Source organism: Wasmannia auropunctata, unplaced genomic scaffold, assembly GCF_000956235.1.
Source record: "Wasmannia auropunctata unplaced genomic scaffold, wasmannia.A_1.0 LD336099.1, whole genome shotgun sequence".
Taxonomy (NCBI): domain Eukaryota; kingdom Metazoa; phylum Arthropoda; class Insecta; order Hymenoptera; family Formicidae; genus Wasmannia; species Wasmannia auropunctata.
The window spans coordinates 1,719,348-1,747,131 of NW_012026791.1; the positions used below are offsets into that span (position 1 = coordinate 1,719,348).

At 36.8% G+C, this 27,784-nt stretch overlaps 2 protein-coding genes across 6 annotated transcripts in view; both read left to right on the forward strand.

Annotated features, from left to right (window-relative positions):
• The first annotated feature begins 8,980 nt into the window (after positions 1-8,980).
• LOC105462460 (extracellular matrix protein 2) lies at positions 8,981-25,058 on the forward strand. 4 transcript variants are annotated; one of them, XM_011709083.1, is made up of 9 exons: positions 8,981-9,204; positions 20,406-20,652; positions 21,020-21,351; positions 21,864-22,447; positions 22,709-23,051; positions 23,134-23,499; positions 23,702-23,875; positions 23,962-24,190; positions 24,371-25,058. In XM_011709083.1, the coding sequence occupies exons 2-9, from the start codon at positions 20,419-20,421 to the stop codon at positions 24,767-24,769; spliced, it is 2,661 nt and encodes an 886-aa protein (XP_011707385.1). In that variant the 5' UTR covers positions 8,981-9,204; positions 20,406-20,418; the 3' UTR covers positions 24,770-25,058. The 4 variants fall into 4 exon arrangements, with proteins under 4 accessions (XP_011707385.1, XP_011707384.1, XP_011707386.1 ...); XM_011709082.1 differs by lacking the exon at positions 8,981-9,204 and adding an exon at positions 9,211-9,373; XM_011709084.1 differs by lacking the exon at positions 8,981-9,204 and adding an exon at positions 9,415-9,557.
• Positions 25,059-26,899: 1,841 nt separating this feature from the next.
• LOC105462462 (probable hydroxyacid-oxoacid transhydrogenase, mitochondrial) overlaps positions 26,900-27,784 on the forward strand; it is a 4,185-nt gene continuing 3,300 nt past the window's right edge. The window contains exons 1-2 of one of the 2 annotated variants that reach the window (XM_011709085.1): positions 26,900-27,105; positions 27,591-27,699. In XM_011709085.1, the coding sequence (XP_011707387.1) occupies positions 27,053-27,105; positions 27,591-27,699 (162 nt within the window). In that variant the 5' untranslated portion in view covers positions 26,900-27,052. Of the gene's footprint in view, positions 27,106-27,590; positions 27,711-27,784 lie in introns of those variants that run through there. The other variant, XM_011709086.1, reaches the window with a different exon arrangement.

Genomic DNA, 27,784 nt, shown 5'->3' on the forward strand with positions numbered 1-27,784 from the left:
CCCCCCCGTCAATTACGGAGCACGCGCGTATGTCGCCGCCGTTACGCGGGAATCGCGCGTAGCGCATTTACACTTAACGCCGCGGCAACGTACTCGCGTTAACTGCACGTAATTACGTGCGTTACGTGGTGAAAAAGACGGCGGTCATGCGCGATAAACGCACGAAGCAGTAAGATCTCACCCGCGATCGGTCCTCGCGCGATGAAGGAAAAGGCGGACGCGGAACAGATACATAAGATACAAAGTGTCCCAGATTATAATCGCTACTTTAGAGTAACTGAAGGGAAGAAGACGTCATTAATCATTTCGTAATGAAACGCAAATCTGCATAACGTCCAGTTAATCCCCGGGTCAACGGGAGTGCGTTGTACTTTTTCAAGCGCTAAGAGGATCGCCCGTTCGGCCTCAGCAGCGTCACGATCTCACATCGCGCTGACCGCATTTTATGCCTCACCTGGCAAACGTTTCACATGACGTGAGTCATATATTCGCACCTCGGTATTTCCGATCACCTGCTAACGAGAAAGAAAGTAGCGCGTCACGGTCCAAAGTAAAATCGGCTTCCAATATCCCGCTCTTTTCGCCCTCTCGGGACGGTCGCGGCCGTCGCGTCGCGGCGTCCGACGTGCTCACGCACGCGACGCGACAGTCCGGTGACAAAGAAATCGCAAGTCACATCCCCGACCGACTTTACCGGAACGTATTCTGACCGCGCTGTTTCCCCGAAGACCTTGGAAACGAGCCCTCGGATTTGCGAATACACGTTGTGCGTGAGGGATTAATTGTCACACATCTGTAATTAATCCGCTATTACGGCCGTCACGCATCGCTGTCGCTACGCGTGACAACCTGACCTATATGACACCTATAATTTCTTCTAATAAATTAGCGAGCTATAGAAAGAGCCACGACTATGAGAATTATTTATAGTTTTTCTGCTGAAGTTTAGCTTTAAAATAAAATAAAGAATTATCTGATATTAAAATTAAAAAAAAAATAAACATTTTTTATTGGAAAGTTAAGCAATCCAAGGCTTTTATTTATTTTCTTAAAATCGTAAATGGATGGGGATTTGCAAGCAAAATACACTTTGACTTTGGTTAAACTCTAATACACATTTAAAATTTAACGATTAAATTATTCTAAATAAAAAATAAAAGTTCTGCAAATTGCGCAGTAAAATAATATATAAATTGTAACGGATATAAGATGATTTACGTGAGAAAAAAGTAATATCAACTCTCGGATTGTAGCTGATGACGTTCTCTATACGTTCCTGCATCTCATAATAAAATCTAATTGGCTCGTAAAAAGCTGAGTATGCCAATAAGCATTAAGATTATCATACTTTTTTCTTAGTTAACACTTATGTAGCTTCGTATCTCATAATTGCAACGTCAGAGCGACCTCGTCCGCGATTTATCCGTGACATCGTACTATTTCTCAAACTGCAACGTATTCATTCATTTCATCTCGAATGCGGACGAGACAAGAAATTTTCCGACATCTGTAGCGAGTAACGGAGCCAATGTTATAAAATAAATATCCCAGTAGCAATAGCAAGATTCAGCCTAATCTTCGACATCATCTTCAAATTAATGACATGCTTAATACGTTAAGATTTCATCAGTTGATGAAGGCAAACTGAAGTAGGTCCCGTGAAATAATAATGCAATAATAATACAGATCTATATCGTACATTGCGTAACAATAGAGACAAATAGCCCGACGTGTTCTCACGATTCTTCGCGAATCTATGCTTTCGCGCCGGTCGGCGCGACTGCAATTGCAACCGCTTCTTCCGCGCGCCGCGCACCGCCGAACGAGCCGCCGCGCCGCTGCAAATGAACCGATAAAGTGCCAGTACCGCGCGAAGGTATTACGATACGCCCACGCTACGCAGACGCGTTTGCACGAGAATGCGTTATTCGTTAATGGGCCGACTTCCCGGACATGGCGAGTTTCGACGGCCGCAGCAAATCGTCACCTGACAATGACATTGCCGTCCGTCACGTTGCAAAGACCACGAATTCCGTCTATCTCGCAATACTCTTGTTATCTCTAGCGATATTAATAATTACAATTAATAATTATTAAATTATTATATATTTCTATAATTTTTATTTGTTCATGTCACAGATTTTGGCATTTAAACTTTATCAAATTTTTTTCGCAATTGTCTAAAGTTAGTTAAGAATATTGAACCAAGAAAATTAATCTGATTGCAGCCTCCTTTGATCCAACTATATTGTAGTAAAATGTTACATTAGAAATGAAACGGCCAAAGTTCGCGTACCTTGGACATCAGTATCATACGGAACAAGATAAATTTATTATATAACAGATGAATTGCATTGTTCTTTTGAGAATATGATCTATTATTCAAAAATTAGTTTGTAATCTGCAACTTAACGGAGGTACGATAAGAAAGAACTGACAATGCAAATAATTCTTATGCAATCGTTCTTATTTATGCTTGTTTACATTCCTTACGTAAACAAGCAGTTATGTTTTTCTTCTATATTTTTCAATCTGACATTGCTGTCGTCACAAATATAATGACGAATTGAGCTATTATCGCACAAAAGAAGTGCACTTTGCTTTAGCAGACGCAAACAAAAGTTTAACTTGGTACAGTCAAAGCAATAGGAAATATTTCAAATATTATTGAATGGATAAAAATAAATCGATCATCGATTACATGACACATTTAGTGATCATTTAGGATTGTGGTACATTTAGTTACTTGTAATCTTTTCCTTACACCGTACATTTACGGTTTAAGGAAGGACAACGTAACGCGGGCACGTCCAGGGCTAACAACGAATATTGCCGTGTTTCAATAAACGAATTCGACGATTGGCGCAAAACGCGACTGGTAAAATCCCTTAACAAATGTGCTCTCGTGCACGCGCGGTATATCATTATTTGTTAGTGTTTATAAACCGAGACGGTTCCGGTCCACTCTCTACCTCTGTGCAATCAGCAGCGATCTACACGGTGCACTCAGCAGCCGGCGGTAATCTGCTCTTATCTCTTCTCCGCCACCTATGGCTTTGCAATTTAGGCGTATGCAACGTGAAATATCGTTGCCGCGTTGGCGCGAGAGAGCGCGAAGACGCCCGCGCGGCGATTTCTACCGCATACGCGAGCGCGCGCCGACTGAAATATTCTTATCGTGTCGGTCTTACGGCCGATCCGGTCGGAATGCACGCTCTGAAAATGTAAGCGTGAGACCGAACGTGAGGAAAAAAAGAGAAAGAAAAAGAGAAGAAAGGAAAAAAAGAAAGAACCCCGCGTAAATTGCAACGTGCAAATGGTATAGACGCGAGCGAGGCGTTTGCCTGTAGATATGCGATAAAATTTACGATTGGAAACACGTGCATCCGTCCGCGGTGTGTGGACGCGCGGGGAAAAAATGTGTTGGCAAAGTTTTGACATAAAATACACACAAGCCGGGTACTTTGCACAATTATAATTGTGCAATCGGGCGCTCGAACGCGCGCTTTCGCTACGTATCTGCATAAATTTGAAAAAAAAAAAGAAAAAAAGAACATTACGTCGGCTCGATCTCGATAATGATTTAAACGCGCCCCGGTTTCGCGCGAGGATCGTAAAATCGAAATTAAATTCAAGTTTTTGCCATTCATCGTCCCGTTCATGACGGCGACAATGACGAGTATGGATCCAAAGTAATTAAATTACTATCGCGGTTCCACTTTCACCCCGTTTCGTTGATGACAAGTTTCTCCTCACGTATGCGTCGATGTAATAATTTATGCCCCGCGTTTTGCCATCCCGTTGACGCGCTGCATTTTAATCGGCTAATAAGGAAAACATACGTTGGAAACATGACAACGTAGTCATAAAATTTTAACGAACCACGTGACGACAAACGTTTGAGAAACTGAGCGTTGAGATTATAGTAGACAATTTCTTAAAATTCTTCCCAAGAACGAGCTATTAAACTTTGTCGAAGATTCTATTACAAATATTAAAATTTACGATTCTGATACATTTTATATATTCTAAATTTTAATTTAAAATAATCATTAAATAAAAAATCTGTTGTATACGAAAGGGAATATACGAAGAAGTGCGATCGCAATTACAGCGTGTTAAAATTTTAATAAACGCGATTATATTGTGAAGTATAACTGTCGATTGTGTATACGCGTTTACAATCGCGTTTTAAATATGCGTGTCCCAGTTGTAAGTTGTTTGTACAACTGAGAGACAAATTCTATACTCTCTGATCATGGTCGTCTAGGTATAAGATAGACGCGTTACCAGTTAAGAGATCGACGGTCGAAAAATAAATTGCGAATAAATAAAAATCCGGCAATCATTATTATAAAATATGCATTTACCTTGAAAAAAAGAAGCAGCGTAATCCCGTCGAAGTAAATATAGTAAAAACGAAGAAAGCGAGCTATGTGTGAATCGCGCGACATTACGCAACGCACGACGCGCCGATTAAATTATCATAAACGCAAAAAAAAATTAATAAAAAGGCGTATGCAATAAAAACGCACACCGAATAAAAGCTAACACGGCCAAACAAACATTGTGCAAAACATTCTTTTACACACTCTGGATAATCGTAAAATTTGTAAATATAAAATTTTTTTCTCTTTTTTCCATTATTAGAGACAATTGATATAAAAAATGAAAAAGAGAAACAGTTGCGATCAATAAAAAGAATGAAAGAGTTGTCTCAAATTTGCTCGAAAGTATTAGCTTTAAATGTAATACGTTAAATAAATGACATTAAAATCTGCATTCGCAACATCCTGAACGATGTTACGTACTTTATAAATTTTCTGGAGTAACTTTTTACTCTTTTGGAACGAACCTTACTCCAAAAGAGTGAAAATACTGTCACTCAAGTGGCCGAGTGACAGTATTTTTAATTTTTTGGAGTGAGATTCACTTCAGAAAATTTAGAGAGTACCGCGACAAGAACAAAGTGATCTTCAAGTTCTCAGAACTACGATATTGGGACCTCAAACTCGCGGCCCACGGAATTATTTCATGAACGCGAGGGGAAGTATGGGAGGATGATTTTCTCGGAATCATAAATAAATTGCCGTCATCGATTCCGCCATTCCAGCGTCACCGTTGATGCCCTCACTATCGCACTTTTCATGTTACAATGAAGTTCAGTTTCCCTCCGTCCCTGCGTAAACGCAGCGCGTGCGATTGCCTTATTTATTCCTTTCTTTTGCAAAGAAAAGGGGTCATTAAATATTTGCCGTTCCGTAATACGAGAGCGGAGAGACACATTGCGTTGCTGCGGCCGGTAGTTTTGAGGTAGGAGGAAAAAGCTAATAGCAGATATCGTGCGTAGTACCCTCATGTGGAAAGAAATTTACGCACTGTGAATCTAAGGCCACGCTCAGAGGCATCTTAATATCGCAGGTAGTTTTACAGAAAAAAAATACACGGGAATACTGTATGAAACTATTGAAATCCTCGGACAACACGAATCTGCAAAATTTATAAGTTCTTCCACTTCTAGTGCTCTTAATTCAGAATTTTCTCTATATTCTAAAAATATACAAAGAATTAATAACACGGAAAGAACGATTTTGCTGAAAGACCTAAAAATTTTGCTAAAAACAGATCTGAAAATAATTTTTTATTGAATCATCAAAATAATTTGTTGGAATGTTAAAACTGATAAGTATTGCTAAAACGTTTTGATATTCTAGCAATCATTTTGACTTTTGCACAAAATAATTTTGACTATTGTACAAACATTATTTTCAGATCTGGATTCAGCAAAATTGTTCTTTCCGTGAATGTACGTAATTTTCAGCATTAGCTTCAAATATTAAAATCGCATGAAAAATTACTTTGCCGTTTTTCTATTTTAACTGCTTTACTAGCAGGATGAAATGAGTAAGTTAATTATTAAACAGAAGTAGAAGACGCGATAATAGAACAATTAATTAAAACTGTTACCTAATAGTCGATGCCATTAACATTAATGTTTTTTAGCTTAAAAAAATGAATAAAAGTTCTTTTGACTTTTACAATTCTAAGTATTTCAAGGAATACAGAATAACGTAAAGTCGCGTATTTAGAATTGGTAATATTGCTTTCTACCGTTTAAAATGAATGCCAGAAAATATAATTTGTATCAAGTGAATATATAAATTTTTGCTCTTGTTACTCGCCTAGCGACATCGCCGAGTCGAGTGGCATGCACAAATATGAAGTCTTTTATCTGATAAGAACCGTTGGCTCGCGATAGCGTGTTCAAACCAGATAAAACCATTTTTTGGTCGGTGATGTGCAAGATCAATAGAAACTAAAATTACAGTTAAGTCAGTTTCAAAGAAAGCTCTTCGTAATAGATAAGAGGATTTTCTAATTCCTTCTGTATTTCTCTTTTATCTTTTCGTATCTATTAATTCTTCGTCTTCGTCATCTTGCAATAAATAGAGCATCCTTGCGCGAGATATTTTAATGCAAATAAGAGCAGTGGTAGAAATTGTTGTAAAATAATCAGTCCACTTCTCTGTTTTATCAAGACATGATAGGCAAGAAATTAATCGGGAAATATTTTTAGCGGCTGTGTTTAAATTCTGTTCATGTTCTGCAGAGGACAGCATTCACTGAAGACTACAGAGTCTGCAGATACCGGTCGTATCGACAAACTTGAAACTCCAGGACTTATCACATTTGAGTAACATTTGTAATCTGCAATATTATAGATATTCGCATATTTTTTTACGCGCATCTATATTGATCATTGTTTAGGCATCGTAAAGAATCATTTGCGCGCAATTATTCGTCAATAAATGATGGCATCTACACAAATATTTGAAAATAAAATATAGATATCTATTTGACACCGCATATTAATGTTTTCATTAATTAACATAACTTTATTATCTATTGTAAATTTAATTAAATTTTTAAACTATTATCTTTATTATAGTTTCTGTGCTGTACTGGTATTTCCAAGAATAAAATATGCTTTGAGACTATAATACATAAATTTTCTAAATTATTCAAGAAACTTATATAGAAATTGAAATAACCGGCAATGTAGAATGCACACGTATTCTACGTACGCATGTTTCGTTGTAAGAAACACTAGATGGCACACTGCGATAATTTTCAATGTAAATACATTTATTTGCGCAATAAATATATTTTTATGTATTTTTTTAAATACATATTTAAATAGTATTGAAATTAAATAACGAATAAAATTAGCAACTATCTCAAGAAATAATCTTCAAGTCTATCCACAATTAACAATTATATTCAAACTAAAAATCATGGACAGGTATTTTTTTACTACAAAATATTTTATACTAGCTGTTAAGTTTTATAATAAATTTTTATTTGCAGTAAATAATTAAACTATTATTATAAATTTGCTTCTAGTTTTTTTAAAATTAAATTTACTTTAAAAGAATAAAATTGAGAAATTGCAAGATTGTTATTTTATATTACTGATAAATATTCATAATCTCTTTTGAATAAAAATTTTATTTTCTAAAACTTTATATATTAAAAAGATAGATAAGAATGTTCTGCTCTCTTCACGTATATTTATTTTTTTCTATTTTTTCATTATTGGAAATAAACAAGTATATCTTCTGCTTCATAAAACATTGATAATCCTTTTAAAAAATTATTGCAATAATTTGGTTTTGAATAGTACCGCTGAATGCGCGATATAACAGCCTATTTGCGATGACTGTGAAGTCATTATCTTATCTGGCCTATTTTAAGTTTACGTTACCATATCGTGTGCAAATACTAGCTACGCCCAAATAGCATTCGGTATGGGAACCTTTGGAAAATTTTGCTGCAAAGAAAAAAATAACGCTTATATATTACTTGAAAAACTTCATTTTAATTTTATGCTTAATATGAGCACTTCCGAATTTAATATCATATCTCACGATATTTTTCGAAATATTTGTCCATGCTCAGACTAATCTTGATATTTTCTAGGATAATATCATTCAATAAATTAAACTGTTTGCCAACAGATGATAGATCAACAAATAATTTCTTGTTGACATAATAAGATTCGTATTAATATTTACTCATAAAACACACTTTCAACATATAAGTTTCTAATTATAAATTTTTTAATACTATAATTATAAGCGGCATTTTTGTATGAATGGGCAAGAATATTTTATCGTACATACAATTGCAGATTGTGTTTAATTAATTTGATAAATAAAAAGAGAAGTGATATTTATTGAGTTGAACGAATACATTTCGCTCTTTTTTTTACAAAAAAACGGAACAAATTTTCCGTTTAATTCAATAATAATACGATAAAAAATAAAAATATTTTAATATTGGTTTTGATACACAATTATCAATATTTTTCACTGTCTACAGACATCGGAGAATTTTATCGTACATTGTGAAGTGCATAAAGCCCATTATCGCAACTTGCACCTAGCTTCTATTGTCATTATCTTATCTTTACAACATTTAAAAATATACACATTATCTTCGCTGTAACTTCATACTTTTGTACGTATAAAGCTGCATCACACTGTCTCTAATTCTCTATATATTATAATCTCCGATTGTTATTAGAAGAGCTTTAGCTTAGATTAAGTTTATCAACCTACATATTCCTTTATCGAATTAATCAACTACTACAATTAGATGACCTGATCGTTGTATTTGCGACCATGCAGCCGATATCATCCTTTTCAATCTCACATTGATAATGCTTAGTGTCCCAGATTCAAAAAAAAAAATACATCTTCCCCATATATGTATATCTATATCTAATTATCTATTCTCTGCTCTGAAATCTGCCAACGAAAACATCAGTCGCTAAACGACGTTCAAAGCCGCGAGTACGTAAGCGGATTTTCGCGCGACCTGTTCAACACTGCCGCTCATTTACGCTCATTCCCATCGTCCACGCACTTCCTTTCAGCCGGACCGCAGCCTCTCGCAGCCGTCGCATCGACGCCCACGCAGTCGATCGGCAACCACGACGCGTTCTCCAACAATCTCTCAGCCCACACTCGCGAGCCCGAGCTCTTGTCCGGGCTCCAGGTGGCGTATCGGTGCTCTCACCTGCCAGCATATAATTTTTACCTGCAGCGACCCTCCAGCGGATCAGGGACCAGTCCGACCAATCGGCGCGCCCGACTCTTGGGGGCCCCACGCTCGGCGTCCGTTTCCATCTCTCGAGGCAAGGTACGCCTCGTATAGCTTGCTCAGCTCGAACTTAGTTCAGAATTTCACCGTGCGCAAAAACGAACGCGAACCGATTGATCCTGTCTGCGCGTATTGCGCCGCGTGATCGTGCGCCCTGCGAGTGAATTGCGTTTTCTCTGACACGCCGACAACAGCTCTGCGACACTAGGTGAGTGTTTGCCGCGACAGAGCCAGAGACGCAAGTCGCCTCCTGGTCTTGGGCTTGGGCGATCGGATGATCGGCAACGCGATCGGTCACTCCGTCAAAATGGCTCCGACCTCGCCGAGGGTCCCTCACTCCAAGTTAGGATGTGACGTTAATCGTTTGGTGCCGGGAATGTTATCTTATCGTCGTAAGCCATTTTAATGCGTCGCGCGATCGTAGCGAAATTTCCCGATTGCTTTGTGATCGCGAATCTACCGTAGTTCATGGTATTCCAATCATTACAAAGAACTTTTCTTATCACCTTTTCGCTATTTGAAATTGTACAAAACTTGTTTCTTCCTTTCCGCGTTTATTCGCAATTGTCAGCGTATCAAATTAACACGCGAACCGATCTCTATTTGTTCATTGAAGTCTCTATACACGCCGTTAACGCGTGCGTCAACAGGATAAAATACGCGTTCGAGGAATCCCGGAGTCAGCTGCGATCCGTGCTCTTTCTTGCTCAGCGGTTTTCTTATTCACAAAAAATCTAACATCAAGGAATGTCGCAATCAAAGTACTTAAAATTCCGAATGTCAAAATGCAAATATGATGATGAAAATAAAAATTCAGATAATCGTTTTTTTTGGAAACTAATAAAATTTGATTAGTCATATAATGATGAATCAAAAACTGATGAATAAATTATCAGCAATACATGCAACTTCACGTTACTATGAAGTTAAATATTAATGTGCCTATAATCTCCAAAAAAACACTAAAAAAAAGAACAGTTAACATCCTGGTTCGAGAAATATATTCATCCATACTACGCTACTTGTTCAGTCGGATTTTGCAAGTTCTTTTAATTACAGGAATTCGTAGCACCTTTCCGGCGTTGCGAAGTGCGCTTCGAAAGCGTATTCCGATCGCCATAAAATTACACGATCGGCAGAAAGTGCACTCGAGTCATCCTCATTTCCGATTCCATCCTTCAGGCGCGCGCCAACGTGACCTGGAAACCGCTGGTAGTCGAATGCAAATTCCGGTCGCGAAGATATCGCGCCGATGCGACCGACGCGCGCGCGACGCGAGCTAGCCCGCGGAATTCTCTCTTGGTGCTCGCCGCGCTCGAGGCGCACTCGCCGCGTATCGCGCATAGAAATCCGTATGTCGCTCGCTTCGCAACGCAACTCACCCAGTTGTTGACTACCGACGGAATGTCGCGTGTACATACTCAGTGACCTCATCGTATATTTTTAGGCGTTATATACGCGACCGTTCGGATCCACGTCGATCGGTCAGAAGGCGATTTCGGCCAGTCTCTGTCTCAATGACTTTCACGAAACTTTCCACGCGTAAGGCTCGGGCTCGCGAAAACATATCGGAGCGAGAAAATCGGTGAATTCTTTGTGAATTGCGCCATCAGTCGTATGATTGCTCGCGCAAAAAACGAGGCGTGATATTTTAAAAGCATTGACTGGCCTTATCACTCTTGTGCGTTATCTCTTCGATACAAAATCTATATATTGTCAAAAATAATTACCGAATTAATGTTTTTAAAAATTTATCTTACTTGACTCAAAACAAATATTTTTATAATTATATTATAATATATTTTTTAATATGTATTTTAATTATTTTACTTATTCTATTTATTGTATTAATTTATTTATTATATTTATATGCAATTATAATTGTTTAATTATGTAACATATTCCTTATTCCATGCGATAATTTTTGTGCAAATGTGCGTAATTATTTAAATAAAAATAAGCAAATAAAAATTGATTATGTAAAGAACTTGAAATAGCATCTGCTGCGCACGTGTTAACGTAGTAGCCAATAACCAAAAAAACAAAGAGCGGCCTGGTTGTTCTGGTCACGATGGTGAAGTCAGTGCAATTAATCTCTGTTTATCGCACACTGTCCAATAACATCGCACGAATTCTGTCCATATTATGTAGACCGAAACTGAATGATTTTGAATTCTCTGTTTTATATTTTTCAAAAATGTCATTGTTTATCAATATATTGCTTTTAGCTCGAACTCGTCGATTTTATTTTTTCTTCAAGTTAAAAAGAAACGTTTTTGTCTGTACGAAATTTAACATTGTCTCGCGCGATGCACTACAATGTACGGGGCGGCGTAGTTCAACCGGTACTATTATTATTTCGCATCTTTCGAATTGTGCCATTACGCAATGGCAAGGTCAGTGTCCACCCAGATGATCTAATTTTACGTACAAGAAGCACGGATTCATGTGCCTCTCGTCGAGACTGGTCGTGAAAGTGGGCGAGCGCGTGATGCTGGTCAAGATGTAAACAAAACGTACTACTCTAAAACTACAAAATAGATCAAATTGCCATGTTGCATTCCTAAATGCTGTTATTTATAATAATAATTATTATTCCTAAACATTCATTTTATTATAAAAATTTGAGTTTCTTGTAAAATATTGCGCGTATAAATTTAAATTGCTCTTTGAATAATATTATTTCTATTAAAAAAAAATCAATTTAAAATTCGGTTCTCAAAAATTATAATTTAAAAAATTGTTTTATTATAATTTTTGAGAACCATGTATCACTATATCAAAATTATACAACAATCTACAAAAAAAATATTATTTTATAATTATTTAAATCGAAATGGAGTAACAGCATATATTGAACGTTTTATTTTTATGCAACTTCTCCGAACTCTGTAAGAGAAGTACGTTATTCGATAAACATTTATACGAGGTGTTTAAGAAAATACTGCCAATTTAAAATATTCTTCGGCATTATTTTGCCGTCGGGCATAAAATCTTCCTTTTGTCTCGATGCTTTTATTTGACTTCATCCCGGACACATAAATATCGAATGGTGGAGCCAGTTCGTGCCAGATGTATCGATTTATTCTCTTTACCATTTCGCCTTTTTTTTATTCCAAGCTAAAGAAAGAGGAAAACACACGCGATGTTTCACACGATGCGCTACGGCAATAAGCTCTTTATCAACGTGATGAATAACGCGACGCGATAAAGGAGATACGCGATTAATACGTGTCGCTCATCGTACGGAATTTTACTAGTCAGCGTAAAGTGCAAAGAAAAAAAATGAATCACATTAAAAAATTTATTGAATATTTAAGTTTATCCACACTCTTCCATATGCGACTACGTCTATTCCTGTTTGTAAATAGCATGAAAGATAAAATGGAATCACTATCAGTCGGAAACGATTAAATGAGATTTAAGAATCATGTAACTAGAAAATTATACTAAATCAGTGGAATTTACGCTAGTATTTTTCTCTTAACTGTAAACACGTTTTTCCGACGTATCTGATATGAAGTGATTAAAAATTTTTCACCTTAAACCAGAATGCAATCGATGTAATTTGTTCCGGTTGTGACTTTAAAAATACTTTAAAAATAGATAAGAAGTGGTAAAGCTCGCTTTAATTTATTTATATATTCTAATTATTCTATGTTGGTCCTTTGCGATTCAAAAACTAATATTTATGACTTTCCTAGTTTTCGAAAATGACGCAATTTGAGCGTGCTGTGATCCGAGGGTCTTCAGAAGTCATTATCAAAGAAAGCATAAGCGATATTCCCGGAAGATATTTCAGTTCGGTTCTCACGTACGGTGCGACTATAAAAGGCCACGCGGCAACGAACGAATGGTTTCGATTCACCATGAACCATTTGCCATTGAGTCAGGACGATTTTCTCAATGCCACGTGGTTGTGGACGCGAGGTCGGACTGTATAAGGATAATGACGATATTTTAAAAACACGAAGCGCAGCGCCTTTATGTTTTCCTAATGAATCGTATCGAGCAACGTCACTCTTGTCGCAAGCATGTCAAAGTGAATCGCCATAATTTCAACGATTTGTTAGAGATGATGGAGATACGTTGCCTCTCTTCGATAAGAGATTTATATGTCCGGACGATACCACAGAACGAGGAAATCGAAAATAATAGATTTCTGTTATCGCGATGCCGCACTAATTGGAAACGTATACAGTTGTAGATAACTACGGATCGCATGTGCTCGAATACAAAAGATCAGAATTATTACGAGTTTCGTAATTAGCCGATACTTACTCAAATACAGACAACAATACATACTAACACATTTATATATACAATATTTTCATAATTTTACGTAGAGTCACATCACTAAATTGCATAGATGAAGAAATAATAGCACGTGCAATTTTTATTGAGGAATGATTTGAATTAACTTAAAGATCTTAACTACGAAAAACTCGTGCGCAATTTCATTCTGATATTCCGTTGAATCATGCAGTTTCGAGTAATATTTGTGTTCCGTGCGGTAGGCGTAGGTGGTATCGTGGCGAGTTGCACTTAAATCGAGTGAAATACGTATATATACATATATATTCTCTGTCCTTGGTCCCGACGTTATTCATAATCGAACAACTGGACAGCCTCGTATCATCCGCACGCATCGAATACGAAGTATCGACACGTGTGTGGCCGTATCATCCGCGCGTGCTCACTATTTCTCTCTTTCCCTTCTGCCGAATCACGAAGATCTAGAGGGTCAACGACGTGGATTGACCTCCAACGAACAGACGGTTACTGACACAAGGAAAAGCATCTCGTTGCGGCGAGAAGCGCGAATTGCCTCGGCGCTGATGAGATATCGTCACGGTTGATGATTTCCAGGAATTAAGATTCCCGCGGCAGATGCAGCGGAAAGAAATTTAATCGAAAACTAGACTCGAGGAGAATTCTCGCGCGAAATTCTTGTGTGAAATTCACGAAGAATTGTAAGGAGGGTGATGAGAAAGACGTAAATGCACGAAGCTCGTTTATTCGTACGTAATTTGTGTGCGGTGTCACTTTCTAGAGAGGGTTCAGGGGAGTTCAAAGAGAAATTTAAAAAATCTAAAATACGCAACCGCACCGCCAGTTTGCAGGCTGTACCGTTTGTTAACCGTACGCTAAATTACAACGGGCAACAGCGCGGCCGGAGACAAAACAAATATGCTCTTCGAGTACAGAGTACGAGAGATAAATATACCGATAACACAGTGAGATAAAGCACAATATCTTTCGCGATAAAGAGGAAGTGGCGACGCTCTTCTCAAGAGTTAAATAACTTCAGGTACGAAAAAGAGGATAAGAGAAATTATTTAATTAAAACGTTATTTGGAACGTGAAACTAGATTTTTAAAATGGGTTAACGATAACAATTAAATAAAAGATATCTCTCCCAAGAATCTAAGCCTAAGATAATACTTGTTGCAATATTTTTGCAATAGTTGGTTTCTATTAATCTTTCTCTTTTTCTCTATAATTTCTATATGCATAGAAAAATTTTATTATGCAATGTTAGTGTATGTACATTAATTTATGTTACAATAATACTTTTAACACATATTTATACGTATATAAAATAAAATATAAAAATGCTGTCAAATTTATTATACGCCCAATTATATAGTTTTGCATATAGCTATTAAACTAAGGAGATGAGACGCGTAATCTGTCATTGTAACTGTTTACGTTACTACTAATTGCAACGGTCGCGCATTGCGTAAGTTCCAATTACGATGCGAAAAGCGTTTGTACGACGAAACAGAATCATCGCGATCGCGGAGGGGGGGGAGGGGAATATATGCCGAACTTCGTGAAAAGGTAGACTTCAAACGAGAAAGGAATGCATTCCTAGCTCAACATTCTCGTTTAATGAGTGAAGCGATTTTATGACCCATGCACGTTTGACGATATACGCTGTATGTAATAACCAAGCAATAATTATCATAATCGCTGGTATACTACACCAGTCAACTCGCACGTGTGTTTGCGATGGAGACGCTGATATTTTATCAACGTCTAGGATTTCTAATGTGAAGTCAGATTCTTCGAATATCAATAAAAAATTATTTAACTATGCAAGCCGCTATGCGTGAATTAATCGCTATTAGGTATATCATCGATCGTCACTGATTTCCCTTTGATTTCATTTATATTTATGAACGAGAAGCATTTTGTCATTTAGTTGACATATCAAAAAACAAATTACATTAGAGCGTGCTCGTGTTAGATAATCCTAAGTGAATCACAATTGTTCCAACTGCGACAGAATGGACGTGTAATTCCTATTTGGAAAGCAAGGTATGCCTCTTCGAGGACGCGTGTTCGCATCGTGCTGCAATCGGATACGCTCGCGTACGTCCGACGGAATGTGCGGGATTAAAGGCGTGGGCATTTGCAAAAAAAAAATATCAGACTGCATTCGCGACATGCAACGCCAATATCTCTCCGCATTTGAAATTTAAACGCGATTTAAATTACGATAGTTGCGCTGCAAATCTCAGAATTATTATTAATTTAAATAATATTAAATATTATTATTATCAAGGATAATACTATTAAACGAAAGAAAAAAGAGTTTGATTGATGCCACAATGCAACGTAATTGCCTCCTCTCAATCGCATTGCGTATGTCTATATGCAAATATACATATAAATAACAAAATAACTTTATCGATAGAGAGAATACGATATAAAACTCGATGATTTGAATCGTACATGCGGAAAACTGCAATGTGTAAAATAAAAAAATTGTTAAACAGCTTTTTATTTAAATAATATTTTATGCATTTAGATAAGATACAGAAAATATTGTTATTTCGTTATTACTTTGAGATAACTAAGCAGACATTTACATAACATTATTTTCTTGGCATTTTCTCTCTTTCTTCAACACAAAAGAAATAGCCTTCCAGATTATCCCTGTAATCATTTTTTTAAAGAAAAATTGTCAAGTGTTTTAAAACGAACGGAAAAAAGTTAGAAATTTTTAAGAAATCCTACCCAATAATAAGAACGCATCCGCGTGAAAATAATTTCATGCTTACTATACACAATATTAATCTTGCTCTCTTTAAATAATAGTTACTCTTTTATATATTCAGCTTTATGTACTTTTATCTAAATTTAATCTTAATCCAAAAATATTCTCTCATAATTTATTATTTGAATTCTACTGGCAATATTTCTACGCGAATTGATCTAAATAATTCGCTGGGTTACACAAAATATTGAAACGCCAAGATTTGCTGGGTCTCTTTCGAATCAGATTGGTCTCCTGCTCTCCTGGACCCGTCAGTAATTTGGGACTCGAGGGGAGGAGCTGACCACCTGCGCCCGCTTCATTTCGAAGCAAGTAATTCTACCTGGCTTAAACCCCGCCGAGAAGCCGTCAAGTTATCTTTGAGAAATCGAACAAAGACTCCAGATGGGACTCGTGAGTCCTATATTTAGCCTCCGCCTCTTAAATTTACGCGTAAACGCGTATGTTTGTTCACTTTACGTTTCGATCTTCCTCTAGATACATTCCATCAACGACATCCACGGTCTGTCGATCTTTTCTTAAGAATATTCCTCCGAGCCCAACAAAGAAGCGCCCATATGGCGCTGAAAAGGACGAAAATTTTCGTGGGGACCATTCTTTCTTTTTCTTCATGGACCATCTTCTGAATATCTTCTTATAGTTGGCCTCAATAGAACGTATCATGAAAAGCGAAAATGGTAGGAAATCGTTCTGCTGATTCAGAATGTCAAGCACAAACAAAACTTGCTTAATTCAACGAAGATTATTCGATTGAATGATCGAGAATTAGAGTGACATTCCAGGGATGAGGAGAATTTTAATCTTGTCCTTTGCTCAGTTGCAATTCAGTTTAAAAAAAAATCGTGAATAAATATCGACAAGCACGATCCGCGCGTAGCTCGGTGATCGCTCATGTTGCCGAGCGGAATGAATGTTATCCGGTAAGATAACTCCCTATGCATTGTCATCAGGTGACAAAAAGCATCTCGAGTGACTGTTGCGTAGTCGCGTCGGCTGTGCGTATTTTAAATTCCTCCGAGAAATATAATTAACTAATAGTTACATTAACTAATCGTGATTTTTTTCGAAATCTTCACCGAGATAAAATTGTCAAGCTGCATCGTTCGTTGTCTCGACTTCGCAGATTAAGATTCTAGTAGTCGTCTAGTAGTCGAGTGCTTCTCAGAACTGGTCTGCGTCTTTCTGACGCGTGAAAATAATTGCCCGATTTTCAGCATTTGCAAGTCGCCGTGGCGTTTCTACCGCATACCGATGTATTTCTTACATAGGTGGTACGGCGTCGCTGATAACTATTCCTCGTACTCTTTGAATTTGCATCCCGCGCAACTGAAGTCCGAGCCAGGAAATTGTTTACGCGGAAGACTGCAAGATACGACGCGATTTCTCGCGTAAATCCCGCTCCGAGAACGAATGCACAATCAATTTTTCCGACCGAGTCGGAATCAGTTTCAAGAACAAAACGAAACATGGCGCAAATAAATCTACTCGATATCTATACCTGAATGAGAGCCTGAATGAGAGCAACGCAATATTATTTCTTCGTCCTGTGTCAATTCTCATTATTAAAATTCCTACATTTATTGTGAAGCATTGATTCGAGTTTAATACTGCGACTTACATACTGCATCAAACAGATGGAAAACTACACGATCGTTTTACAAAAATCAATTATTAAATTGACATAAAGACGAAGCTTTTTAAGCTGCGAAGTTACGTCTTAAAATCGTCTCTTACGAAATCTCAACGCGCTTACTCGTCCCACGCCCTAATCTGTGTGCACCTGAAAATTTCCAGCCACTCGCGACTTCCCGTTACACTTGATAATTACAGTGCTTCGTCGGGCACAGATTTTTCGGAGCGACGTGACTCGTGGACGAGCATATTGAGAACCGCGATTGATAAAAAACATTGATTCAATTGAAAAATCGATCTTCGTACTTAAGTCCGTGTCACACAATCCTCGATAAAGAATACGTGACTGATAAAGGCGATTGAATACATCTAATGAGCATGCAGCTTGGTCGCTATATGAAAACAAGCTGAATTTTCAGTGCTTTAGAAATTTATACATTGAGGAATCTGTTGCACTATTAAAAGAGAAATCAAAACTCTCTGAGCACTATTAAAAGAGAAATCAAAACTCTCCCGCTTAAATTATACAATAACATTTTATTTCAGTCGATCGACTTTCGAGACAATAATCTCCCTTCACGTCGGTTACCAAGTTGTTCATCCCACGTTTGCGGCCAAATATGTCCGTAACCGGTGCAAACAGGTTTCCTCGTCGTTTGTGTAACGCTCAAGCTAGAGTCATTATGTACAGATAATATTATAAGAACATTATGATAATAATGTAATAAACATATTGTATAATCAAATAATTTATGTAATAATTATATCCACGATTTTTTCCTAGTAAATCGATGCGTATTATAATGCAGTAAATACAGTAGTTTACAGATTAGCCTCGGCATTCAAAAAAGTTGCTTGAAACCGAGGTAATGAAACACGTCGCGGAAAAAAAAAACCGATGTGACGTCTTTCAGTCCGATGATGTATTTCCCACGTACGACACTTCCTTGTGTCTCTGATTGCGACAATATTGCGTAACAACGCATATTTAATAATAACGATCGCTACCACACGTACGAGGGGCATTTCCCACCTTTTTAATGATTCCCGCTTCTGCTACCATAGATCATCCAGAGCGCACTACATGTGTTCTCATCCCCCGTGTGTCGAAAAGTCCGTATCCGAACTATTCACATATGTGTCAGAAGTCGCACCAGTCTGCAAGCCGTCACACGATTATCTAACGTCAGCGTCTGTAGGTGGGGCAGTAACGTTGTGCAGTAACACGACCAGCGTTGCATCGGGTGCACCTCATTTGTTAAAATCTCAGACATCGCGAACGGAGCCACGGAGTTTGAATTCCCGAATCGTGTCCCGCGAACACGATCACTTTCGAGTATTGTCGAGGTAAAGGTACATTCTTGCACGGAAAAATTCAATAGAATCTTGATCATTCGAATGATATTCAGCAGTTTGAAAATTTTGACAATTTTTTAAATAAATTGCATTGTGTATTAGAAGGATTATAAAGAACTACTTTGCACTTGTGGCAATAAAATAACATAGTACGCTTAAGTCAGCGAAGAAATGTCGAAATAGCACATCCGGTTCGGCGGAGGGAAGCTTAGTGCAATGACTGGAGGTATTCCGGAAGAAGTTTGCTCTTGTTTCTTTGTAAACCGCAAGAGTTGCCGCTCTTACACTTGATTGCACCGACACGAACGTGACGTCCGGGCGCAACACTCGATCTCTTGAAAACTTTGATACAGATTTCTTGGCATTGACCGCTACAGAGGAGTGACAAAGAGCGTTATAATGAAGCGTTTTATCCGTTATACATTGGTGTTTAAATATATAAAAGGATATAATAGATAAATTATTAATAATATCTAATTAATAATATCTAATTTATTAATATTTAAAAAATATTTAAAATTATATTCTTAATAAATTGAAATTCGTAATTTTTAAATTTTTGTAAACTGTCCGTTTCAATATTTATGAAATATACGTTTTGGAAGGTCTAACAGAACAATGTTTACTTTGTGGCAAGCATTGCTCAGCAGACGTTGTTTGAGAACGGAGAAGAAAAAGTCTCACGTTACATACCTAGAGCATCTAAGAAGTGATGCATTTTTTATGGATGTGTCCAATTTCAAAGATTTTAAAGACGGTAATAAGACAGATTGTCAGTTAATTATTTTTCAAGAAACGAAAGAGATAAGCTAATGAGATTTTTATAAAGAGATTCTTAAAATTTTGAAACATATAAAAAAATTTTAAAAAAAGATAAACTTCGCATTGAATTAATTATTTGTATGAAAATATAAATTGCATTTTAATATAGATTCAATTTTATTTTTGTATATTATTTACTACATCTTTATTTATACGGCAAAACTAGAAAAACAATTGTAGTTAATAAAGAATTCTCTCTAATATCAAAATCTATTATGAACACGAATATTTTCGTTAATGCGCCAGGACTACCGGCAATATATTATATTATATACTTGCCCCGGTATATAGTATATAAAATATATAAAATAATTTATAATATATAAAATATCTTTGTCTTATCCAATGTACTAATTATTTTCAGAATAAGCCCTAACATGGAGATCTCGGCAGCTTGGCTGCTGACCATTTCCTTGGCGGTCGCTACCATTACGATCGATGCAAGAACTACCCCGCCATCCACTACGGAAGTCATTCCGAGTAAAAATGCGGAGGACATCAAACCGACACCGAAAAGCAATTTTATAGACTATGCTAGTCCCTTCACGAATATGAAGGACATATTGATGCAAGAGATCCAGACTTTAGACAAAGACGCTTCCGATGCTAAGGTAAATGCGGGTTTTTTATTATATGAAAAATATTATGTTTTATATTTTAATATTTTTAATTAATCCTGTAATGAGATAAGCGGTCATATCGCGATTAAGATAAAAGAGATCATATCTTTTTAAACAAAAGACAGCTCAATTATTTGCGAAATTACGTGTAAAAATGAATATTGTTAAATATTGACGGAAAATATTTTTCCGTTGCTTGCATCATTACAATACATAAACAATAAGTAATACATCTACAATTATAAAGGAGATTCTTTTATCAAACATAATTTAAAAAATCGAATTCTGGGTTACAGCCTCAATTTAATTTTTTTATATGATTAAGTCACATTGAATTACGATAAAAACGGTTATTTAGATCCAGGAAGAGGTGGCGAAGACTTTAAAGGCCGAAGCGCAAAAAGATATAAATTTCCAAGCGAAAAAAACTCTGAAACCGAACAAGACAAGTGTATCAAAATCGCTTTTGGGAGAAGGTGAGGAATTGAAGAAACTCGATGATATGCCCTATGAGGATAATCTTAACGACGAGGAAAACGACGATGACGATGACGACGACGACGATTTCAGCGACGAGGAATACGAGGAGGAGGACATGCTGCCGGGGGTGGATGATGATGAAGAAGTTATGACACAGTGCCCTGATTACTGCAAGTGCGCCGGGCAATACGCCGCTGCAACGACTGCAACGTATGTTTCTAATCGGATCATTATGTAACTGAATAACGTCCCTTGGTGTGACGGCAGATAAAGAGTCCGTAGATAGGCCGCTTCCTGCTTAGAGTGCAATAATACGGCACAGTTTTCTACATTAATAAAGAGTTAATGAGAGTCAAATAAATATTTCATTCTTGTTATAAAATTTTATCATTGTTGAGTAAAGTTCGAGGACGTATGCAAACGCGATTAAATGAGATAATTAAAAAATTGCGTAAAATGTCGCTATTACGTTTAATTACTCTGATATGTCTTTTTACGTCACAGCGATTTCCTTTAAGTGCTTCGTAAGTTCTCGATTATTTTGAATTTTTAATTTTTTTATACTGGCCAAGTCATTAGACGCAGATTGAATCTAAATCGATTAAAAAATATGAATTAGAATCTGTCTAATATTCGTAGTGACAATTTATACCATAGCTAAATAATATAATATGCAACTTTGGCATTAATCATCCCCATTTTTTCTTATTTTGTCCATATAGATGCACTAAATTGGTGAATGAGCAATCCTTTGGGTCAAGCATTGCCCATCTGCGTATCGAGAACGCCGGCGAGATACGATTAGGACCGAACGCTCTGCGAGCTCGCGGCCTTCAGAATGTGGAGTCCATCACTATCGTCGACACGCGCATAGTCGAACTAGATCGCACGGCCTTCAACGGCATCACGTACCTGTTCGCCGTGAACTTGACACGCAACGGTCTGCAGGACATCCACCCGAATACCTTCCAAAACAACACGCAACTCAGCCTGCTTACGATCTCCGGTAATCCGCTTAAGCATATGCATGAGTCGAAGTCGGCGAAACACTATCTTCTGCACGCACCATCGGTCACCGATTTCGATTTCTCGTACAACGGTATACTACGGCTGAAACGCACCGCCTTCTCCAAGATGCACAGCCTCAATTTCATCAATCTACGCGGCAACCGTCTAAGAGAAATCGACAACAAAATCTTCGATTCGCTGAACCAGCTCGTAGAGGTGGATCTTTCAGATAATATCCTGGATAAAATTCCGACCGATTTATTCATTGATAAAGACGTGCAAATTCTTCGCGTCGCTGGTAAGGATGATGACCACATGTACCATGATGTTATTTATAAATAATTACGCAAGAGAATTTAAAATCCAATTTATCTTTTAATAATATTTAGGTGCAGAATTATAGCGCAAAACTACTAAAATATTATTAAAATCGTAAATGCTTGATTAAATTGAACAGAGATAAATTTTAATTTAATTGATTTATTGCCTAATGCCAATGAGTAAACTAAGCTTTTTTTCTCACTATTGGGAAATTTAATATAGAAAAAATTATTTTTAGGAAATAATCTATCGACACTGGCTAATATAATTTCCCCGAAATTGACAATGCTTGATGCCTCGAGAAACAAAATCAGAGTAATCGGGAAAGATGACTTGGAAGGCGTACCATTATTGGATCAACTGTATATCAAGTCGAACAATATGAAGAGAATCCATCAGCATGCTTTCAGCAATCTCGAACAGCTACAGTATCTGGATATCAGTGATAACAAGCTCTCTTCTTTAACCGAGCATCATTTCAAGTCCAATCCAAGACTGCTGGTTCTGCTGATGAACGACAATCCCGGTTTGCAAGTTCTGCCAGTTTTCAAAACTTACGACTTGGAATACAATACATTCAGGTGAATATATGCACTTTGCCGCTTTATTTTAAGAAGCAAATAAATTAGTAGTCTGTATGCAATAATCGTCGTTATTTAACAGCACTATCCGTTTCGAGTGCGCGAATTGTGGTCTGGACAGCCTCAAGGCAGGTACGTTCGATGAAATGCCGGCGCTGACTCGGCTGAAGCTCTCGAAGAATCGCCTGACCGGTCTGCCCGACGGATTCCTGGATAATCTTTCGTCTCTTCGAGAATTGGATTTGTCTGATAATATCATCTCTACTATTCAACCCAAAATGTTCCGCGGCGCCATAAACTTGAGCAAGCTGAACCTTGCTCGCAATCCATTGAGAACATTGCAAGTGACGCCGTTCCTGGACTTACCAGGACTCACCAAGTTGGACGTGAGCCGGTGCAATCTCGAGCGCGTCTGGAGCGAAGCTAGAGTGCCGTTGAAGAGTCTTCGGTGAGAAACTTACAGAAATTTATTACAATCTACGTTCTTCCGTAGATTGTCGTAATTTGATAATTAAAAATTCTTTTTTTAATAACATCTGAAGGTTTTGCGAAATCTTTCAAATTTCAAAATTATTCCATGACAATTTTATCAATATATTCATTGACCAGTGTAATTGATCGATATATTTTACGTTTTCGCTCCTGTTTAGGTTCCTGTCGGTTCGCGGTAATCTTCTACGGCGAATCACCGTCGAGGAACTTAGGGCCACGCCGCAACTCACTGGTCTGGATTTGTCGCACAATCCTCTGGATTGTGACGCCGAGTTCACTGACGCCGTGCAATGGCTTACTGATCATGGTGTTTCACCAACAGAGGTACTCGAGTGAGTATTCAAATTCGCCAGCTGTTTAGTATATGTATATACATGCCGTATAAGACATATCTCAGTCTGTCGTAATATTTTTATAGGATCGTCAATGACAAGTATGATGATATTGAAGATATTGATAGCTTGATATCAACGATGGACATCACCGAGTGGACAGACTTGGCGAAGATAGTTTGCGATGGAATCGAGGATGGTCCACCAGCCAGATCGCTTCCTAGCAAAGGCACACACGAGAAAGAAATTCCTCTAGATCTGGATATTATAGAGGAATCCGATCCTTTCTTGAAAAACGAGCTTGATAACGACGAGGTGAGACAACAATTAATAGATTCTTCATTCTTTGATATACGTCTTATTGCTAGAAGTGTTTCTTTTACATATTTCAATTATTTAATAACTGTAATTTATATAATTTTAACTTCTCGAGATAAAATTTATTATGTATTTATTTAAAAATTGAAATAATAACGCCGGACGTGTTTGTCGCAGAAGTTGAGCATCGATCACGGCATGCAGCATATCGATGAGCCGCGACTCACGGAGGATCAAGAGTACGACGGGGACTTCGCGGTCACCACGGAATATCACACTTGGTACAACTTCAAACCCGGCTTCAAAGTCTGGCTGGTTTCCGGCACCGTCCTGTCTGTTCTCGTGATCTTCCTATTGGCAGCACGTATCGCCTGCTGCTTGGCGAACAAACGAGGACGGGGTCCTGTAATCAGGCCACCCCTGATTCTCCGTCCAGGTCTGGTCGACAACAAAAACTGCGGTTTGGTGTACAAACCTTTGCAAGAAGAAATAGCCACGCCTCACATGCCGAAACGCGGCAGCTTCTACTCGAGCAGCACCTTCCATTACGACAAAATTGTACCAGAGAGTGTATAAGAGAAATTTGCTTCCTGATTAATTAAGTCGCCAATTACGGGGCGACCGACCGATGTGCTTGGTCGTGAACGGCGGACCGTCGAAGATCATTTTTGCGCCGTTCTCGCGAATCAAGTGAAGTTCTTCAGACTGTTATTAGGTGAACGACAAAGCCGATGAGGAATAATTAGATAGATATTCCTTCGAACCATACAGCTCACGATATGTGATCTTATTGGTAAATTGTAGTATAATCGTTTTTATTGAAAGAGTATAACTATGTCGAGCATTTAATTCGATCTCCTGAAAACACATATTGATCGAAATGTTTCTTCTAGGTTTTGTCGCGTTCTCAAAGTTTACGCAAAACACGTGATTAATAAGCGTTGATTATTATTATTATTAACTCGAAGATGCCTGATAGAAGTAAAATAACGGATAGTTATAATATTTTAGCTTATAATATATATAAACCGCAGTACTGTGTTGCAATCATATATAATCATATATCATTTTGTAAGGAACAATGAAAAATTAGATTATTTTTTACAAAAGGTAGAGTTACAAAAAATTACAACAATGTACTTATTATTTATGAGCACAAAGCTTATAACAGCTTTACTCGGTTAAGCAGCGGGTTTCGAAGCGTAATTCGAAAGAACAACAGTACTGCCTAAGAAATATTTAATCAAATGAAGGTTTTACATGATGATGATTACTTAATAGTAATAGTAGTAATAGTAATACTACGAAAATTGGGCATGTCTATTGGTAGCCGATGACGAACGAATGAGAGAATTACGTATGACAGATGTGAAATTTTATACGAAACGGAAGAGAACGAGAGAGAGCTCCCTGTAGGATGCCCAATCATAGTAATATATACCAACAGTAAAAACAATAATTTTTAATTATGGTGACAATATCCTCACTCGATGAGAATTCGAAAATTTACGACGAAACTAATATTTTGTACGTACGTTATGTCGCTACGCACGCACAAGCTCTATAATTATGCTCTATCATATATATTATATATATATACGCTGTAAATAATAAATATCGTTTTAATAAAATTTTATTTAGAACCACATTGAAATCTATTTTCTGCTTTGATCAAATATATCTATGCTACAAAAAAGAACATTTACGATAAAAAAAAGAGTATTAAAAAACGAGTAGGTCACTGCGATTCGAGAGAAAAAAAAATACAATACTTTGTTTATCAGATTTTTACAAGTGATCAATATTCATTCAAGGTTCATTGTTCAATATGGAAACGTGTACACTAGCTAGTATATACTTATATAGAGATAGATGACGTGGAACTAAATAAGCTCGATTGAATAATTTCTATCATAACAAGAACCGACGCGATAAACTTCTGCGAGATACAGACAGCCGATCGAAATCAGGCCAGAATCATTGACGCAAATTCAGTACCAACTTTTTGTATTGCACTATATTCAAGATATTCCTGAACTCATTAATGGAAAACTCTATTGATAAAAAAAAACAAAAAGGTTTTATAATATTTTGCATAATAAATGTATCACATGATTTAAATGTTTTAAAGATACAACATTTTGCTTGTTATAAGTTTCAAAAATTAGATTAAATATCTCTTTATAGAAAAAGTTTTTAAATTATATATTAGCTTCAAAATTAATTTATATAAATGTTCAATGTTCTCAATAAAGTTGTTTAAGTTGTAATAAATTTTAATCTCTAAAAACTTAATTAAATAAATTCTAAAAATTCTAAGTTGTGGAATTCTTAGAATATTTATTTAAAAAGCCGTTTATATTTTTATAAAATTTTGATTGAATACAAATTACTCGTGAAAATGTAATAAATAAAGTTGTGTATTTTTCTTCCTGAGTTACGATGATATTCTTGACTTTTAATTTTTATTTCTTTCTTGTAAACGTCTGGATCTTTTTGTAATATATCTGATTCAATATAAATTATATTTTATTTAAACGTTAAAATTTTTTCTTCAATTAACGAGATTTCAGAAATTATTTTTTAGCCTGAACGATTAAGAATAAGTAACTATAAAACGTAATTCGACAGGATTCTATTGATACAGCCCTGTTCACACATGAATAACAGAGCCACCTCATCAAGGCCTAAGTAGTAGAGTGAAAGGAAGGGGAATACGAAATGGTCTTGGTATTAAGTCGAGAGTGAGGCACGAGAGTTCGTGAAGAACGTTACTCCATAATATTTTCACTCAAAAGACCTCTACCAGTGGCTACTGTGCTATTTCCTTTAAACAATCGTTTTTAAAAAATATTTAAAATGCTGCCGAGGCGACGCGTCATCGATCTTCTGCAAGTCATTTCATCTCAGTCGTAAGTAAACTATCATGTAAAATTTTTATTTAGATGAAAGTGATATACTATAGCGATGTTGTCAAATTTATTTACAGCGTTTTGATGTGCCCTCTATTATAGATTATATGACAAACATAAATTTAATTAGAAACTACATGTTCCATTTATCTTCTTTCTAAGAGCATTGTTATAAACTTTAGCTTACGATTTTACATAAGTATATTTTACATAAGTACATAAGAATCTTGCTATATATATTTTTTTAAAGTAACAAAACTCATTTCCATCTGTTTTGTAAGAACGTTATATAAGAAACGTAAAGAATGTGAGGATGGAATGTAACAATATCGGTGACAATCTGTCAGACGGATCTGCACGTGTCACGTTAAAGTAACGCTCATTAGCTCAATAGCGATTCTCAATGGATTTATTTTGGGACAAAGAATAGAAATATACTCAATACGCGTGTGGAATACGAAATTTAAGCTGCTCTGAACATTTAGATGCAGATGTCCAGCGCACGGAAATCCAGGAGCTACCAGCGTGCGGGATCACGGAAAAGCTCGGAGCACCGCAGCAAACGTTACGACCGATAAGGAATATGCTTTCGAGGTAAAATTTGTGTAAGGAGAAAAAAATTACTAAGAGCTCTTCTTAAACGCTTGTTAAAGCATAAAGTTTTATCACGCCTCCCCCC